Source organism: Chenopodium album, chromosome 7 (genome assembly GCF_948465745.1).
Source record: "Chenopodium album chromosome 7, dcCheAlbu1.1, whole genome shotgun sequence".
In the NCBI taxonomy this organism is placed as follows: Eukaryota; Viridiplantae; Streptophyta; class Magnoliopsida; order Caryophyllales; family Amaranthaceae; genus Chenopodium; species Chenopodium album.
The window spans coordinates 59,529,260-59,549,312 of record NC_137840.1 but is presented as its reverse complement, the minus strand read 5'-3'; the positions used below and the strand labels follow the sequence as shown (position 1 = coordinate 59,549,312).

General features: G+C 34.8%; 2 protein-coding genes across 3 annotated transcripts; one reads left to right on the top strand and one right to left on the bottom strand.

Moving 5' to 3' along the window:
* Positions 1-10: 10 nt before the first annotated feature.
* Positions 11-3,847, top strand: LOC145639112 (tryptophan aminotransferase-related protein 3-like). The gene is made up of 5 exons (XM_081690272.1): positions 11-303; positions 1,380-1,683; positions 2,583-2,878; positions 3,164-3,444; positions 3,592-3,847. The coding sequence occupies exons 1-5, from the start codon at positions 11-13 to the stop codon at positions 3,819-3,821; spliced, it is 1,404 nt and encodes a 467-aa protein (XP_081546398.1). The 3' UTR covers positions 3,822-3,847.
* Positions 3,788-18,616, bottom strand: LOC145639111 (carboxypeptidase SOL1-like). Of its 2 annotated transcripts, XM_081690270.1 has the most exons (15): positions 18,369-18,614; positions 18,079-18,115; positions 17,793-17,888; positions 17,480-17,510; positions 17,343-17,399; positions 17,081-17,176; positions 15,007-15,129; positions 13,046-13,150; positions 10,651-10,697; positions 6,738-6,863; positions 6,520-6,622; positions 5,568-5,630; positions 5,394-5,477; positions 4,616-4,679; positions 3,789-4,369 (listed from the first exon to the last, which is right to left on the bottom strand). In XM_081690270.1, exons 1-15 carry the CDS (start codon positions 18,466-18,468, stop codon positions 4,056-4,058), a joined length of 1,446 nt encoding a protein of 481 aa, XP_081546396.1. In that variant the 5' UTR covers positions 18,469-18,614; the 3' UTR covers positions 3,789-4,055. The 2 variants fall into 2 exon arrangements, with proteins under 2 accessions (XP_081546397.1, XP_081546396.1); XM_081690271.1 differs by lacking the exon at positions 13,046-13,150 and having other exon boundaries at positions 3,788-4,369; positions 18,369-18,616.
* Between the last annotated feature and the right edge of the window lie 1,437 nt (positions 18,617-20,053).

Sequence of the window (20,053 nt, the reverse complement as noted above, 5' to 3'; positions counted from 1 at the left end):
GTGCTCATTCATGGCTAAGCACGTATGCTTATTGCTTTGCTCAATAATTCTAAATATTGTGTTTAGTGGTTTATACTTGAATGTAAAGTGGGGTGATGTAAGTAGTCTAAGTGCTCAGCTAAGCTGGTCACGAGAGGCGGCAATTGAGGCAGAGGAAGTGGCGGCTATATCGTTTTCCGGACATGGTAGGGCGTTCTTAGATGGCCTGGTTGTTGATGGAAAACTAGTGTGCGAGTGCTACGGTTGTTATACTGCCCCTGATTGCTCTCTTCTTTCTTTGCCATGCGTTGCAGATGTTGATGAGTAAGGAGTTTCTTGGTCTTTAATTTCCTTGTTCAATATCTAACATAACAATCACGATTAATTTTTATGTACATTTACCATGTACAAACCACGTAAATACGTAATAGTACTCTATAAGTCAACTCACGAGAATTCTGGTGTCCACGTAACATGCACTTCGATCTCTTCATATTTAAATTAGTTATTAGAGACCTTTTTAGAAGACAAAAAAAAAAAAAAAAAAAAAAAAAAAAAAAAAAAAAAAAAAAAAAAAAAAAATCTTATATATACAACTCTTCTCAAATCAAGCAAAATCAATCCAACAACCTTATTTGACAATTAAGAGTAGAATTTTCTTACACAATACTCAATTAGATTATTTAATCAAAATTTTCTAGCTAATCTAGAACTTGCTCTTAATTGTAACATAAATCAATACTTTCATGTAATTTATTATACTCTTATAATAGAGTATACACTTTTCTTTGTCCTTAGTTGTACTGTATAACTTTTGGTATCTAGTGTATACTCTATTTTAAGTTACACTTTTCCTTAGCTCAGGTAAGTAAAATAAAACATTATTTACACCGTTCAAGTAGTAAGTTTATCCTAACGATTATTTGTTAATTGTTACTACCTCCGTTTTTTTATTAGTTGACACGTTTTGACTTTAACACTATTCACACATTCTTTATTGACCGTGTTTTGTGATTTATATGTAATGAAAAATATAGTCATGTGGGGTCTTGTTAGATTCGTCACGATATATATTTTTTAAATATCAACTTTTTATAATTTTTTATAATCGGTAATTAAAGATATTAAAGGTTAAAGTTGTCCATTGGCAAACGTAACTAAAAAAACGTGTCAACTAAAAGTTGATGGCGGAAGTATATTATTCAAAATATATTTCAAGTATATCAAATCCATATATTATAATACTAGAGCTTATTAACCCTTATTTTATCTTATCACACCTTCTTTGAAAGAACTTATTAGATATCTTCCTCAAAAAAAAAAAAAAAAAAAAAAAAAAAAACTCATTAGATATTCATTCTACGAATAACTTTATTATGTCTATGTGTAATATTTTGTAGTGGGAATCCTATGTATATGGAGCCTTACTGGATGAGTAAAAGGGAAAACAGTGGAGTGTTGGTATCAGGATGGCATCGAATGGGATATACATACATACCGGTCGACGACGACGGTCGAAAGCTATCAACGGAGCTAGAGAAGTACATTCGCAAAGTGCATAAGTTTGTTGGAAATGCAGAAACTGAAGGAAGGCATGTTGTATTTGGGACTGGCTCTACTCAACTACTTAATGCTGCTGTGAATGCTCTTTCCTCTAACTCCTCTAGTCCTGCATTTGTGGTTGCTTCCATCCCTTTTTACCCGGTATGTATTCACATTACTTTACTTGAAACTTATTAAGAAAAAGTCGTGTCGTGCTGATCTTTCGTAAATAGAGCTCACGTGTAATTTATCCTATGTGTTGTGTTTAGACACTCGAGACCACAATAGACTTATATTACAACTTTGGAACATGCTAGTACCACTATTTTCTGCTCTTTAACTTTTTGACTTTTAATTAAAGTGGTTACAGATAATAACAATATAAGTTATAGATTATTATTACGTAGTATTTATATGAGGAAAAAAAAAACTACCTCAATTTGATTAGAAAAAAATGACTTTACAAGTACCATGCATTATTTATATATATCATTATTTTAATTATGAGATCATTCGTACCATAAGCATAATGTTTGTTGAGGTATGATGGACGGAGCCACATTAAAGATTGTAGGGTCAAATTAACCCAAACTTACATTTTATTATGTTTTTTAAAGATTGTGACATAAAATTGATGACCATGTAATCCAAATAGAAATCCGTCAATCTTAATCTAATAACCCTCACTAACACTTTGTTTGGATAGATAGAAATGGAAGGAAAAGAAAGGAAGAGAAAGGGAGGGGGACAATCTCTCTTATTTGGGTAAAGGATTGGGGGAAGGAAAGGAAAGGAGAGGGAAGGATCCATTTTCCCTCTCTCTTTAATAAGCATAATAATCCCTTCAAATTTGGAGAGATTTGGAGGAAAAATGGAACTCACCTTCCCCTCCCTTTCTTTTCCCTTCCCTTCCTCCTTTTTCCCTCCCTTTCCTTTCCTTCCTTATTTGCTATCCAAACAAAGCATAAATACTCGTATTATTTTTAGATCATCATCTATTATTAATTTTTAATCACTTGCATCTGTATATTATAATTATTTTTTATGTTTTTTTCTTTTAGATATACAAATCCCAAACTGAGCTGTTTCAATCTCGTGCATACGAGTTTAAAGGTGACACATCCTTATGGAAGAACAAAACAAGCAATGAAAATGTTACATTTATAGAATTTGTGACATCCCCAAACAATCCAGATGGTCAATTTAAAGAGAGTGTTCTTAAAGGACCCTCAGTTAAGACTATTCATGATCGTGTCTATTATTGGCCTCATTACACTGCTATTACAACCCCAGCTGCTGAAGATCTCATGCTATTCTCTATCTCCAAGTTAACTGGTCATGCTGGCAGCAGATTCGGGTACAGTTATCTACTCCTTCTAATCCATATTAGCCGCGTTTTAGCTTAATTTCTTAATTTATTTGAATCGATATATTGTTTGAAATCATATGTACGTGATATGATGATAAAACTCGTTAAAGACTACGGAACCTTGACACTCATATAGCTATATACTTCGTGTATATGTATCTAGGTACTTCTTGTATAAGCCGAAATAAACTACATACATTGAGATGAATCAAACAAATAGAACGTGAAAATAAAGAAGAGTTTCTCCGTACTTTAATTTCCTCTGAAATGTAGGTGGGCATTGGTGAAGGACGAGGTTGTACATCAAAAAATGGAGAGTTATGTGATGCATAATACGATAGGTGTGTCTCATGATACTAAATTGCGAGTATTGAAGCTATTGAAAGCTATCGTTGATGAAGGTGGAAGAGAAATATTCGAATTTGGACACAAAATAATGAAGGAAAGATGGGAAGGACTAACCGCAATCTTGTCTACTTCATCGCGCTTCTCCCTCCAACACATACCTCCTCAATTCTGCTCTTTCTATCAACGAGTTAGAGAACCTTGCCCAGGTACGGAGTAATATTTTCTCACTTTTCAAATTTGTTTCGTCTACATATACTTTGTTTTATTAAAATTACAACAGTTTGACTTTTACGTCTCCTGAAGTACCACAAATTTTTTTTGTTGATGTTATGAATGATCTTGGACCACGGCAGCATATGCATGGTTGAAATGCGAGAGAGAAGAAGATGAAGATTGTTATCAAGTACTAAAAGAAGCTGGAATCCTCGGTCGTAGGGGTCGATTATTCGAAGCTGAAGATCGCTATGTACGGCTTAGCCTGCTAAAAAGCCAAGAAGATTTCGACTCTCTTTTGTACAACTTAGAAATATTGGTTTCTGCTGAATTTGAGAATCATTCCAAATACCGTATGAGATTCTTATAATCAATTGGTTTGCTACATGTCATTGGAAGAACTACTTTGGCTCACGACATATGATAAATTAGTATACAAAAGTTACAACGTACGAAGTATTTCTACAATTACGCTTATACAGAATTTGCTCGAAGCTGTTTTCCTGGCCTGTGGTAATGCTCTATGGCTGTGGCAAACAATGGTATGGTAACGTGCTAACATAGGTTACAGTTTCCTAATGTGTTAAAAAGAGCAAGATGAGGTTCACACAACAACCGGTCTTTTAGACCCAGCTGATTGTCTATGTTTTGGAAGACTAAAACAGAGTTTTCTTCTGTACAAAAGCAAAAGGAACGCAAATGCAACAACAATGACGAGAGAAATCTCCATTTGAGGGTGAGCAAGTATATCAACCACTTCAAGCCTATTTTTGTTGCTGCCAGAGCAAGGGCAACCAGTTTCTACTATTTTCCCCACACTACTGGTTTCTGGTTCAAGAATAAAGTCAGCTGTTGTGGCTCCCTCCTCGAGAAAGATAGTGGTGGATTTAGACTTATAACCTGGACTCGAGGCTGTGACTGTAACAAACAACAAGGTATAACTTAAGTAGCTTCACCAAAAAAAAAAAAAAAAAAAAAAAAAAAAAAAAAAAAACAGACAAAAGATACAGAAAGAAGCCATTCCTCTGTTCACTATTTGCTTAATACTCGTAGATATATAAGTAAAAAAATAAAAAAAAAAAAAAAAAAGAAGCAGAGTATGTGAATAGCAGATAACAGGAAAAACATAATTACTAGGAAGATAAGAGATTCCAGACAAAACACCTTGATATTTGACCCCTGGTACAAGTAAACGATGGTAATCAGCAAATAGACGTCCAGCTTTCACCTGTGATTAAGAAAAAGAAAAGGTATTATAAAGCATATCACATTATCACCCATTTCAAATTCTGAGACTTTAAGTGGACCTAACATGTCATGGGCAGACTGGATGAATTATAAAAGCAAGAACCACATGAGTTTCATCCAGGCAAAGTCATTACGTAAATATATAATTGCAGCTATATTACCAATAGAAATATAAAAAGAGGCCAGACGCAAAAGACAAAACGGCACATGTCACTAATGCTCCAAAATCATAGGGCAAGGGACTTCTGATAATTCATTCAGAGTGCATGCAAATTAGACCAGTTGTCACAAGAAGGATAGGTGAGACAGGAATTTGTTTTGATGTGATTTACAGTTTTATCTGAAAAAACAGACAGAAGCTCGAATTCGGAAGAAAATCTTATAAAATTTTGAAATTGAACTTCACAACATCACGAACAATTACCTAATAGGCTAATGGATCCACAGTTGGCGAAATCTGATAATGTTACACATAAGCAACCCAGCCTCACCAGTGCGAGATGTGGAAGAAAGGAACCCCCCCCACCCACACCCCCACCCCCCTTTTTTTTCTCAAAAAGAAGAAAACATAGGACTGGTAAACTTTACAGTTTTCAGGAAACATTCAGGTGCAGTTGAAGGAGAGGTTCCAGATTTTAATCTAGAGCTTTTTTGTCTAAAACATTTTTACAGAAATAGTCAGCAAAGAACTCACCGTCTGATTAAATCCCTTGATATTGATTGAGGCTGGCAATGGCCTCCCAGTATCTGATGAAAAAATCCTTCCATGGACTCCCGTCTGTCAAATAAGACAATTCTTGTTAGTTAAATTACTGGATATGAGAAATGGGACAAGGATTAGACATTATGAAACAATTATCAAGAATACCTTCACAGTAGCAGCCACCAGATTTAACATGCTCATTTTATTATACTCCCAAATTGTAGGAAGCTGCACATCAGAGAGTAAACCAACATGATCAGGAAGCTTGTAACTAATATTATCTAATGTAAAGCACTTAATTATACGTAGAAAATCATTGACGGTCTGTCTGGTAACTGGTTAAATACAGCGGCAATATAAATGGATTTAACAGTGTGTTTGGATAAAGAAAGGGGAAGGAAAAGAAGGGGAGGGAGGAATGGTGAGTTTTCCTTCCAAATCTCTCTATTGATAGAGGGATCAATTTCGTACAATTTAATCCCTCCATTTCTCTCCCCTCCAATTCCCTTCCTACCTCATTTGTTATCCAAATGAAAGATATCCCATCTCTCCATTTCTCTTCTCTTCCTTTCCCTCCATTTCCTTCAATCCAAACACACCGTAAGTGTAAGCAAGCTAAATAACATTCTAATGTTCATAATAATGTAATCTTATCCCCAAACTTGTGTCTTCATAAATTTCCAATACAACCCCCAAATGGTAATGTAAATTTGTGAAGAAAAAGAGATAATTGGAGCTAGGATCAGCTAGCTACCATTACCATCAAAGTGAAGTAGAATCAAGGCATACCATAAAAATTCATTCTTATTACCACCATATATTAATACTAACCAAACGTACCATCAAGGATCGTTATTAAGTAGAATCAAGGCACCACAAATCTTGAATCCAATTTTACAAAGTAGTGTTGATTATACAAGAATATAAAAAATATATGGAAAGAAAATTACATAAAAACAAAATAAATTTTTTTATGATAAAAATCTTTAAAAAATATATATATAAAAACAATACTTTAAGTGCATAGAAAAACCACACATAGATAATATTACGGAGTATTAATTAATGTGTAGTTTTATTGATTTATATAGTCAGAAGGTAAAAAATAATAGCTAACCTCACTAGCATTAGGCCATTTATTGTCACTTATTTCCAATGTCAACTCAAAACAACCAGCATGTATATAGTTCCAATCTTGCATGCCTCCATAGATGGGATACCTTCATTGTGGTTTCGTTAAATGGTTAAATTACACATGTATATATAAGACTAAAAATGCTGATAAAAAATCAGCAGATGTGATCCACTAGCTTAAGAAGTTCAACAAAGGCTCACCAAGCTGCTCCATTGGTTATACCTCCAGGAAACTCTTTGCTTGTAGACATGTTATAGTGAGATTGACTATACAGACTAGCCAAAAGCTGAAATGTTTCATCATCAGGGGTTGCGTAGTATTCCTTTCTGAATAATAATTAAATTAATGAGTACAAGCCCAAAACTTAAACAAAAGTTTGCTCAAGATCGAAAGCGAAGATTATGCAGATAAATCTTAACTTTTGAACACAATAAGAATAACAAGATGCTGACAAATATGATAAGAAAACTACACTGTCCATGCAAAGGAAAGAATAAAATGCTTCAAATTTAAGAAACATTTAAACAAATGAAGACCAATTCCACATATTTCCATGCAGATCAAATGTTGTTAGATTCACAAAAAGACTTTTGGAAACCAATACAAGGTTACAATATTCGTCACAAGTAATTATCATTAATCAATCACATATTTATACATACACACACCACATAACATAGCAACACTAGACTTCCTAAAGTGCCATCCATCATACCCCTAACAATGACATTCCCTAATCACATTAGACCACGTTATGTAAGTTCCCTAATACTAGACTCACAATATTAGACGACTTTCGAATGCTAATATCATTCTCACTATATCTTAAAATATTACATTATTACACTAAAAGTTATTCAGTTGACTTTTTATAACACAATTTGGGCTAAAATGACAACAAAGTGGATCAAAAGCCACATGACATTACCTGCTGACCATATAAGCCGGAAAAAAGATAGGCAACCCAAAATGTAACAAAAAATGTGCCAAACATGTGGAAATTCGAATAAGAAAGGATAACACTAAAATTTTAAACATGTGGGAATTCGAACGGTTGGTTAAGTTGCCTCTTTAAAAAGTAAATATATAAATAAAAGAAAAAAGAGACAGTTGTCTCACACCCACTTTCCCTACCCCTCCCCTTCACGGTTTCACCTACCACACTCAGACATCATTACCAGTTTCTTTCTCTCTACTCTCACATATTTATTCTTTTTTTTTTGGTTTCCAGTAGAGTCAGGTGGAAAAATCGTGAGTCAAGAAATTGTAGCTGTTTATCTCAACTGAGTAAAATTTATTTATCAGATGTATAGACCAATATTGCGGTTAATTATTTTGCACCATAACAAATTATGATATCTCGTTACAATAAACTTGAAAACCGTTATAATTCGCTCGCGTTGATACAGTGCATCCGCATTTTTAAACGTTAGTCAATGACAAACAAACCAGTAGTACCCTATCAAGTGGATCTAGGGTGCTCGAACTGCTCTTAAAGTTGTCTATTGCCAGTTAAGTGACCTTATGAACTTTTACATAAAATAAAAGCAATTACTCCATTTGTTTTTTAAGTGACACTACCCTTAAACCTTCGGTTTTTTAGACCAAACAATTTCTTTTTAAAGAAAGGTCATACTAATTTTAGTTATTTCTTTCTTTTGGTTCCCGCTACTTCATCTTACATTATTTATTTATTTATTCTCAATTCTCATGATCCTCACTTTTACAATCTTTACTATTACTTTCAAATCACAACCTAATAATAAATTCTTCAACAAATCACCCTACACTCTATACATTTCTCTTAAAACTCTGTGCGGAAGCTACCATGTCACTTAAAAAACGGATGGAGTTCTATATTCGTAAGCATAATCAAACAAAATTATTAAACCGGTGATAGTCATTGAGAAAAACAAAGAAATCAGGCTCACAATTGCATTCAACGAGAGAGGAAAATTACCCGGTTACAAGAAATTGGAAAGTTGATTCTTCAATTGTTATTAACTAAAACCTACTAAACTAAGGCCTGCTTACTAAGCCAAGAGGAGGCTAAGAAAAACAATAAAGAATACTACAAAAGAGCAATCGTTGTATCTTTTTGGTTAATGTTCATTTTGCTTGCCACTACTAATAGAAATTGGACTTAAGTATAAAGATGGGGACTAAGTTTTTAGATTTTTCACCATTTGGAACCTCAATGTTTTTTTTTCACCTTTTAGGACCTAGGGTTGATATATAACTACACTTTAACCCACCAGAGTAAAAACATAGGTTCCTTCCCATTAATTACTTGCCAAATTTCCAAAAAACATAGATTCTTAGTCAGTTAGTCCTTAAAAATCTGAAATGGATAAAAATAAATTAAGGGACTAAGTTTTTAACTAAGGGATTATGTTTTTTTACGTTGCATGATACTCTCTACTTGTAGATTTTGTATATTTTACCTACTAATTACTTACTTTTTATGTGCGACTTCAACATTAATTTAAACAATAATCAAATACTAACATAAGTACATATTTAATATTTGATTATGTTAGTATTTTAATAAGGTCATACTCAATGTTTATCATTTTTAATAATGTTAGTATTTGATTATGTTAGTATCATATTTTTTTCTTAAAGAATGATCGTTGTTAGTATAATAAAATACATATATTTTAGGCTTTCAGCAATTAATATTTCCATCCAGATAGAAAAGTAATTGGTCCCTAATAAGGAAATCCAATTGTGGTTTTTATTTTTACTTTTATGTAAATTATATGTTTGATGGAAAAAAATATGTATAAAGATCAATAATAATTTTAATATTAATAGGGGACTATCTTTTTAACTAAGGGACTATCTTCTTAACTCACCTTTGATTAGTATTTGAGAAAAGTGACTCTAGGTCCCAAAAACCCCATTATTATACTTAACTCTAGAAATTGAGGATCTTCTAACCATGTCCAAATAAATTTTGGCACTATCCTCTCTTAATTGATGTCTTGTTGATTGAATGTAGGAATCGCAAATTTCTTAGAAAATTATATTCCCATGTAATTGGATTTCCTAGGAAATGCTAGTTGTTTGGTTAATCATTAACCATGAGAATATACATTTACCTAGGTCTCCTTACGTAATTAAGTTCATTCATTTTGTATGGAATATCCTAGGAACCTAGGAATTTCAATTCCTATTGTTTTTTTTTAGTCAACCAAATGACACCTAAATTCTTGTATGTTTGGCATGTGCCTTGTTACAAATTGTGTTGTTTGTCTTTCTTTGGCTTTAATCGTAATTTAATGTGGCTTTTGATCCACTTTATTGCCATTTTAACCCAAATTGCATTCTAAAAGTCAACTAAATAATTCTTAGTATTACAAATGTCCCCCTTAATTTGTAAACCTTGAAATTTAGTATGCTAAATCCTAATTTTGTGTAAGAATTGCTTTCATTCATTTAGGATAACATTTAGCATGAGGTTATAGAAAAATAATAATTTACAAAAAAAAATACCATTAATATAAGCAATTAACTAAATTATAACAATCTGATTTTGATATTAAGTCGGGCTAGACATTGCAGATAATTATTTGTTTTTGAAAGCCCTAATAGTCTATGCATCATCATTGTCTTTGGCTTCTTCATCGCTTTAAAGATGGATGGCCGAACATTTGGATCGTTTGGTTAGTGTTTGACCCTTAATGATATCAGCCCATCTCCTAAGCCCAATCACAATTAATGGAGAAAATACCCTTCTTAAGGGTCAAGTATATTATAGTCCAGCTCATTATCCTTAATCATCCAATCATTATTCAATTACAGATTGACCCTTAATCTATCTAGAAAGTACCACCTTGCCACATGAAGGTACATCTATAAATAACAAAACAGCAATCTATAAATGAGATCAAGCTACTCATTGCAGAATAAAATGGATGAATCGGGTACTCTAGGGTTTCTGAAAGATGTCTAACTGGCTCACTGCAGAAATTAAAACCGCACAAGCAGGTTATCTATGGTTCACTTAACACACAAGTAGGTCATATGGTGCTATGGTTCTCTCTAAACATACAAGCAGTGCTAAAATACAGGTTATTTATCAGTAAAGGATTTTAGAAAATATTATACCTTTTATCCTGAGTGCCATCCCAAGGATAATTTGCAACAAGAGCACCCTGCAAAATCAAGGAAAATCATACATCAAACCACTACAGACTTGTTTGGCAACGTTTTTTGTTTTCTGTTTTTTTTAAAACAAAAAAACCAAAAACAGAAAATAAGAAAAAGGTGTTTCCACTTTTCTGTTGTCAGTTTTCAAAATTATTATGATTTTAATAAGTTTGACTAATTTTAATTCATTATATGACATATATCATATGATTTGAAAAAACAAAAACCAAAAAACAGAAAACCACAGTGATGCTAAACAAACCCTACTGTAATCAACCATCCAGCAAGCCACATATAATATTCTGATAAGCAGCAGCATCATCCCCCATTAACGAATTCCAACCTTTAGTGAGCACATGTGAGTATGTGTCACAAAATTTTGAGTTCAGTAGCAAACCAGAATTAGGTCATTTCTTAATAGTTTTCAACAATTTGAGGCCCAAATCTATTAACATCAAAACTAATAAAAAATAATAACATTTAAAATAAAACATGAAGTGGCATTGTTGGTAACAATGAAAAGGCCTGCAAGGGGAGACAGGCACAACACATAGTGAAAGAGAACGACATGCCAGGAGATGTTGGACATAATTTAGTTCTAAGAAGCTCGGTATCAACTCTAGGATTGAAGTAAAAAACCAACAATCTGCACTTCATCAACTCTCAGAAAGTCAGAAGTGATGCAGTACTTTACACCTAATAAAATGGTTAAAATCTTAATATTTTGCTAATCAGAGCCAAGCCAACACAACACAGAAGCATGCCATAAATACATACCTAATTATTTCACGGAAATTTTAACATTTACTACCACTAAAATGGCCCTCTTTCACATTTGCTACCTATTTAAAATTTTATTTTGTTTTACTACCACCCAAATCCCACATTGTTAAATATCACTACCTCTTGCCTTAAGCCGTTACTGTTTCCGTCAGTGGAGCACGACCACCATCCAACCACCCTCACTGCCAGCCACTCCTACCTCCTCAAACACCCTCACTACTAGCCCCTCTCTCCGTTCCGGCGCCTAAACCAGTGACATCATCACCACCTGCGAGGGGTTGCCACTGCTAGCCCCTCTTCGTTGCCCTTATCTCTCCTCTTCACCCGTCCCTCTTGGCTATGGTGGTCTAATCCAAATCTAAAACAAACAAAACCAAATTCAACTTCCGACCACCCAAAAATCGGCACCCCTACCCTAAACCTGTTTGTTAAAACCACCCTAAACAGGTTTGAAGGTTTCGTTTTCACCCGTTTAGGTGGTTTCGGGGCAGCGTGGGCAGGGAAAATGGAGGAGGTAGGGGAAGGTTGAATTTGGTTTTGGCGGTGCGATGGTGGAGAGACTGATACGTGGAGGTCGGTTTGGGCGGTTGTGATTGATTGGGCGGCGCTTCTAATTGGTGGCTGTTGCGACGGTTGGTGGGCGGTGCGAAGTGAATTGCTGCTGCTGTTATTGTAGTGTTGGTTGGATGCTGCTGTTGGAGTTGTCGGTTTGGGTGGTTGATTTGAGGTGCGGTACGGCTGCTTGGTGGGAAGGTATAGGGAGGAGGGGAGGTGGCTGGGAAAATTTGTTTTTTTAAAAGTTTTTTTTTTTTTTAATAACTTAAATTATTATTTTATAAAATAATGGCCCCACTTAACGGAACCCTAACGGATTCTGTTAAGTAGTAGCAATATTTTACAATGTGGGATTTATGTGGTAGTAAAATAAAATAAAATTTTAAACGGGTAGCAAATGTGAAAGAGGGTTATTTTAGTGGTAGCAAATATCAAAATTTCCTTATTTCACACTATGTCAATTTGACAGGGTCTATCGGGAACTGGAAATGACAGATTTGAGACTTTAAATAAAATTTGAAACAAACAAAGAACTAATGACAACTTAAACTAGTTTTCGACACAAGACCCTTTACCTTCCTTTTCTTAACCAGAAGGTTCTTAACTTTTATTGCTCGTCTCTTATCAAATGTTAAGCAATAATCAAATTTCATAAACCTTATAAAGACCTATCAATTCATGATATAATCCATTCTTCCAATTATAATCAATATCCCTAGATCGATTGAGAATAGAACACGTACACCTTTTTCAAACTCTTCAAAAATTTTATAACCATAGACCAACTGAGAAATAAAGGTACAACTTTTGAATTCTAGTCTAAATCCATAAGTCGACAGAGAGATGAACATACAATTATTAATGGTAATTTATTTGGAACAACTGCGGTATAAACATTCAGCTTTTCAACAGGGAGATTAAATATATAATTCTTTTTTTTTCAATGATAAATGATCACGCCAGACTAGGATACTATGGACAGAATTTAAGGAAACAAGAGGCAAGAAGGAACTACCCCATGCAAACTGGCAGAGGCTGTAAACTGTATCCTTCTCAACCACCGCATAATTGCTTTTGTTTCAGGTTGCCTTGCATCCTCCAAGTCATTGATAGCGAAAAACTAATATGCCATGTTAACCATAAAAATCCATTATCAGTAGCTCCATAAGAAAAGACAAATATAAACTGGTTCAAGATGGATCTTGAAAAACACATCTTTCCTTCAAGTTGTTTTCAAATCACAAAGTCTATCTATATTCTGAAAAGACCTTTTATTTATTATTTAAAAGGGAAAATATGAATAAGGTAGGTGCTTCTAACATCCAAATCAAACCGCAATGGCTATATAACTATCATGAAATTCTGAAACTTCTTGTTCTCTAAAATCAATATATTTGACTATCTTCCTAAATAAAGTTGCAAGACAGCATATATCCTTCAATCAATCAATCAATCAATCAATCAAAGCCTTAATCCCAAAAGTGGGGTCGGCTAACATGAACCAAATTTGATTATTCCGTGTAGTCATCAACATAAATCTTTCTCCTCCATCCCTTACGATCCAAAACTTCATCCTCACGTAAATCCATGCACTTCATATCCTTCCTCACTCCTTCCAACCAAGTCATCTTTGGTCTCCCTCTTCCTCGTTTAATCCCTCCATGGTCCCACTCTTCCACTCTTCGCACCGGTGCACCCTCGGGTCTCCGTCTTACATGTCCAAACCAACGCAGACGATTTTCCCTTAATTTATCTACAATGCCCGCCACACCTACTTTCTTGCGAATAACCTCATTTCTGATTCTATCTCTTAAAGTGTTTCCACACATCCACCTTAACATGCGCATTTCCGTAACCTCCATCTTTTTAATATGCTCTTTCTTAGAAGCCCAACATTCTGTACCATAGAGCAACACTGGTCTTATGGCAGTCCTGTAGAATTTTCCCTTCAACTTTAAGGGAATGCTGCGGTCGCATAGCACTCCCGTGGCCGCTCTCCATTTAAGCCACCCTGACTTAATCCTGTGGGTCACGTCTTGATCAATGTCACCATTCTTCTGGATGATCGACCCTAGGTACTTAAAACATTCACTCATGGTCAAATCCTTTCCATCCAAACTCACCACTTCATTGCTTGTCCCCCTCTGAGTGTCAAAACGACATACCAAATATTCAGTCTTACTCCGACTTAGCTTAAACCCTCTAGATTCCAACCTTTGCCTCCATTGCTCCAACTTGACATTAACCCCATCCTTAGTCTCATCCACCAAAACGATATCATCTGCGAACAGCATACACCATGGAACCTCATCTTGAATTGGTCTAGTTAATTCGTCTAGAACCGTTGCAAAAAGAAAAGGACAGCATATATCCTTGAAGACCAAAAATTCTGGTTAACAAAAAATTGCCCCCAAAAAAAACACTGCTTCTATGTCCTTGTGCAAAAAGACAAGAAAGCAAGACATTCGATTTCTGGAAAATTTTCATGAAAAAGATACATGTATCTTGTGATTATCTGTAGTAAACATAGGTTCATAGCTAACAAATAAGTACAGGATGCTAGGCAAAGAGCAGGGGACTGAACATTGACATGCAAGCATCACTTAGGGCAGGAAAAAAAGAAAAAAGCTCTGTTGATTCTACCTGAAATAACAGCAATGCACACCCCAAAAAGATTTTGTCAAATTTGACAGGAATATGACAACCAATGTGAGACAAATTACTTTTGTTTTTTTTTTTTTTTTTTTTGGTGTTTAGAGAGCCACAAGGTCGGGGGGGAGAATCGATCCCAAGATCTCTTGGAACCGGGAGGGAAGCTCTAACCACTTGAGCTACCCCTCACTCTCAGACAAATTACTTTTGTGACTCTTAGAAACATAATTAGCATGGTGTTCTTTTAAAAAAAAAAAAAAAAAACTCTAACTGTCCATACTCCAAACCCAATAATGAGGATGAAAAAGGCAAACAAAAACATACCTGATCAGGAAAATCTCGATTCAAATCAATATTCTTGGCATTCCCTCTTTTTCTAAGAGCATATCCATCTGGGTTCATTGATGGTAGTATATGAAGGTGTACATTTTTTACAATAAATGTTGCCTGAAAACACAAAAATCTCGTGAATTTTGAAACTGTTCATTATTCATTTTCTCTATTGTGTATTGGCTGGCAAGGTACATATATAAAAATAACACACAAGTATCACATAAAGTTTTTGTTCGTAGACTTTGTCACTTTAAGAGGATGTCTTGTTTACCTCTTTTCATCCACTCACATTTAAATTTCATGTTTATATATATTAAAAGAGAAAGGATCTGAAAATGTAGAACTTTTTCTCTCATTCCCTTTCTTCAATGAAAAATAGCAAGTGAGATGTGGGAATTTCACAAGGCACCCTTAATGGAAGACATAAGAAATGGGAACTGGACAAGTAAAAGTATGATATTCAAAATAGAAAGGTGACAAAAAAAGTTTCCAGTCACCTGATCCATGGGCAAAAAAACTGTCATTCGTAGTCCACATTCCAGCAACTTACTGCAGGGCGATTTCCATTGTGCATCCAGATGTACAGTACATCTAAACCTACGCCTTTCTAGTGTCTCATTTGAGAGAGCTCCAAATGAGCAAAAAAACAAGGGTATGTACTATTTGCATAGTACATCCAGATTTATCACAGAGTTTCTCTACATGTGGGGATGAACTATTTAAGTAGGAGCTGTACAAGAGGAGAGACCCAATCTCTCTTTCTTACCTCTCCATCTCTTAATTCAACAACAGTCAGCTTTACACATCTCACTCTTAACCAATTTCACATACCTCAATCTAAATTTTCTAAACCTATAATCAACCTCACGTCTCAATCTATATTTTCACCCAAATTTTTAACTTATTTTTCTCCTGAATAGATAATTACCATCTCTTTTTGTGCATGGTTTATACATGTGAAAATCACATAAGGTCAAAAATAGATTGCCATATTGCACTATACGCATCTTAGTATTACACAGAAACATCATGCACTTTTTAATTCCTCAAATTGGCTACAATTGATTATCATAAACCCACAGAAACTTAAAGGAAGACTCTGTTTTCTATCACCAGCTTTGATTGACATATCATTTCTCCTTTAAGCCTCCAGATTTGGTTTAATTTCCTTCACCAATTACTCTTTTGTAAGCTCAACTGCCAATAAAATCTCAAATTAAGACAGTATATTACCCAACTAGATGACAGCTCTTAGAAGGAGACTGAAGTAGGAAGCAGGGTCTATGTGTCTCTTTCCCTTCCCTTTAACACCAGATTTCCTTCTTGAATATAGGTACATCCTCTTTAGAATTTCAAAGTAGGAGACATGCATCAAGTAAAATGTGGTAGGGGTATTTTTCTGGCTCATTTACTTGGAAATGTTGTCTAAAATCACTCAGAGAAAATTTCACATGCATTTCATTTGCATTTGTGGGGCAAAATCTCAGATATTTTCAGAACAGATCAAAACTACTAAGGGAGGATTAACATTATTGATGACCTGCAGACTTAAAAACCTGTTTGTATGTATATCGTGCCATCAAAATTTGTAGGTAAAGACTTTTCTTTTCTTGCATTGTGAAGTGGTTGCATATTATTGGGGAAGATTGTATGGAATTAGTAGGTTTGACCTCACCATTTTTTTCATTACATTAATACACCTCTTATGAGAGATCAACGGGAGAAATTCAAGAGAATATATTTACAGGCAGGAGCTTGTCTGGGCGTTCTAAGCGTATTATTGTTAAAAACAAATAGCTGGATTTGGAAGTAAGATAGGATTTGTGGGTTAGAAAAGGTGTTCCTTACTACCCTACATCCAATTGGTGTTGCTCTTCTAAGAATTTTCCAAGGATCTTTCAGTTATGTAAGGCTTCATTTTAATGACTCCGTATAATCTAAATGAACTCTTTACCTTGCAAAATTTATCACAGCAACAGCATATTTTTGGAAAAATACACAGTCAAATAGAAAGCAAAGATAAAAAGTCGAATAACTGCCTACCCCAGAATGTAAGGAGAAATACCAGTGGATCCTTCACATGATTATCACAGAGCCAATTTGCAAGACGTATTAGAAGCTCACGTCCAACAGGTTCATCTCCATGAACATTTCCAATGAACTGAATCAACGACATCACAGGTCAACAAATTAGCAAGTTAAAAGATACACCTTCCCTCATCTTGCACGCTATTCAATACATTTGATAGGTGCACCAACTATTGTTGACTGCAAGCAGAAAGACCACCTTCCATTTAAAACTCTCTTTCTAAACATCGACAACTCACCTTAAATGCAGGTTCAGGCTCTTCGCTTCCTGGTTTATCAGAAATTTCCATCACCCACTGTATGCAACCAAATCAACCAGGCATTAGTCAATGCTAAACACACTACAGAACAAAACCAATTCAAGAGAGAAAACTACCAGTGGAAATCCATTGACACTCCTTCCAATACTGAGCAGCAATATGTAAAATCCCTCAAGGAGAGAATGATTTCAAGTCAGTGAAATCAACTTTGGGTTGAATAAAAAAAGCCGAAAAAAGATTTACAACAACAACAAAGCCTTAGTCCCAAAATGATTTGGCGAAAAATAGACTTAGTTCAAAAAAAATTATTTTCCCCTGTACATGAGAGAATCATTACTTAAATTATAATTATAGTTAAATTGTTTCAATTTCAATCATGTACAATACAAAATACAAAGAAATCAATGCGGAAAAAGGCCGATCAATAACCTGTATATCCTTGAAATGTTACTGCACCTTTCACCAAATGCCATAATAGCATTCTCTAAATCTTCATTACTCATGTACCCTTTAGTTACATCAATCCTACATAAATATAAATAAAATAAATACAAAATAAAAATTCTCTCTTTATTATTGATAACAGTGACATAGTGCAGCAAAAAAAAAATAAAAAAAATAAAAAAAATAATAACCCATCAATCAAAATTACAACCAAATCACACAGTAAATATTCAAAATCAGAAGAAAAAATAACTATGATACTTCAAATTACCTGGGTTTAGAGGACTCATCATCCAACAATCTCCTACCTAATCAAATTTGAAATTTGAAAAATCAAAATCCAGTTCATAAATAATTAAAAATAATAGAAAAAATTGCCCATCAAACTTAATTCACCCCTTTTTACAAATTCAAATTCTGGGATCATGTTTATCTTAATTCACAGTTTACAATAGCCCATTTCATATATTTCTATACTAGTGCAAAAACAAAAAGTACTCCAATTGAAACGAACCCATAATTATAAATTAAATTAAAAAAAAAAAGGGGGAAAGATTTTACCTGGGATTTCAGAGGTGAGAGCAAAGGCGAGGTCGATGAAACAAAAGAAAGTAAGAGTGATAGTGATGAATGAAAGTAGGTACAAAGAAAGGGAATTCATGTTTGTTAGTTCATACGATTCATTGACAGTTGGGTTTAAAGTTTAAACAGATCGGTGTTTGAAAAAAGAAAGCGCATTGAGTATAAGTAACGCCATTTTGTAGCCTAGTTAATGCCCCCATGCCCATGCGCCCGTGCATTGGGGGTCAAACTCGCTAAGTTCGACACCATCAAAATCGATCATTATGTGGTTTGGCCGCTTGGGTAAAGATGGACCCGTACATTACAAATATATAACTCGCAACTTGTGTGAAGACTTGTATGGGTAGAGAGCATACAAAGGTTTAGTTATTACATAAACTAGTTTAGGACCCGGGTGATGTTTCGAGTTATGTTTAAATATTAAATGAAAAAATTACCTTGAAATTAAATACAATAATATTTTACAAAAAAAGTCCCTCTATAGGGTGAGTTAGTCCCGTGCTAGGGTTTGTGAGTGCGTCTAGTGTAAACCCCTGTTTCTCAACCAATTTGCTCACAATTTCATAGCCATCTGATCGAATCTTTGTCGAATTTTTACTCTATTTACCAAGAATGGAGAACGATTTTTTGAAGGATTGGGAAAAATTACGTTTAACGGAAGACGAAGGAGTTGTGCTAGGAGGTGATTATGTAGAAATTGTCAGCGATGATACTAAAAATAAATTGAATCTCACCTTGGTGGGTAAACTATGGACTGTTAAGCCATATAATGAATGTATGGAGATTGAAGGAGAAATTTGCAATTAGGGTTGTGGAATCGAATTTGTTTGTGTTTCAATTCTTCTGTGAAGAGGATAAACAAAGGGTCCTAGAAGGCAGGCTGTGGGTTTTTGACGAAAAACTGCTGCTCTTACAAGAAGTTTGAGATGAACAGCCCTCGAAAATACTTTTCAAATACATCCCTATGTGGGTGCGTTTGTTGGATGTCCCCTTTAACAAGCGATCCTTGGAGGAATTATACGACGTTGGAGAATTTCTTGGCGGATTTCTAGAAGTAGACGACTCAGACCCTCTGGGTTGGGCTGAATGTATGAGAATAAAGATTCAAGTTAACATCAATAAGTCGTTGAGAAGGGGACTGTTTTTGGCTACTAGCAATAAGCAACCTCAATGGATTGATATAAAATACGAGAGATTGGTCGATTTCTGTTTCTTTTGTGGAAGGTTGGATCACACTGAAAAAGAATGCCAATACAAAGAACAAGTTGAGACTGATGAATCAAAAATGGTCTATCAATATGGACTATGGTTGCGGGCATCACCAATGAAGAAGAAAAAAGTCGATATAGCTGAAAGAGAGCTTACTAGGATGGTTAGCACGAATGAAACTCCATATTGCCGTGTTCCTAGTATCTCCAAACTGACCTTTTACTGTCCCTCTCGACTGATGCGGCAGTATGGACTTGAACAAGTAATTCCACGCTATAACGATAGTCCTCGTGAAGTATCGTTGCATGAAAGTAACGTTCACAAGTACGAGGCTTATTGGATTGGAAGACCTTTGTGGACCGTTTCTGCAAGTGACCAAGCTCCTCCTCCTTTATCTAGTGCATACAAGGCATGGTTGAATCCTAGAAGTAGGAGGGAACGATTTGGATCACGCA

Excerpts from the sequence above, each read along its gene's own strand:
- LOC145639112 (XM_081690272.1), top strand. The coding sequence starts at position 11 with ATGGCTAAGCACGTATGCTTATTGCTTTGCTCAATAATTCTAAATATT. Across the intron at positions 304-1,379 it reads TGCGTTGCAGATGTTGATGA|TGGGAATCCTATGTATATGG; the intron begins GTAAGGAGTTTC and ends AATATTTTGTAG. Across the intron at positions 3,445-3,591 it reads AGTTAGAGAACCTTGCCCAG|CATATGCATGGTTGAAATGC; the intron begins GTACGGAGTAAT and ends GGACCACGGCAG.
- LOC145639111 (XM_081690270.1), bottom strand. The coding sequence starts at position 18,468 with ATGAATTCCCTTTCTTTGTACCTACTTTCATTCATCACTATCACTCTT. Across the intron at positions 17,511-17,792 it reads AACATTTCAAGGATATACAG|TATTGGAAGGAGTGTCAATG; the intron begins GTTATTGATCGG and ends ATTGCTGCTCAG. Across the intron at positions 5,478-5,567 it reads TGGTGGCTGCTACTGTGAAG|ACGGGAGTCCATGGAAGGAT; the intron begins GTATTCTTGATA and ends CTTATTTGACAG.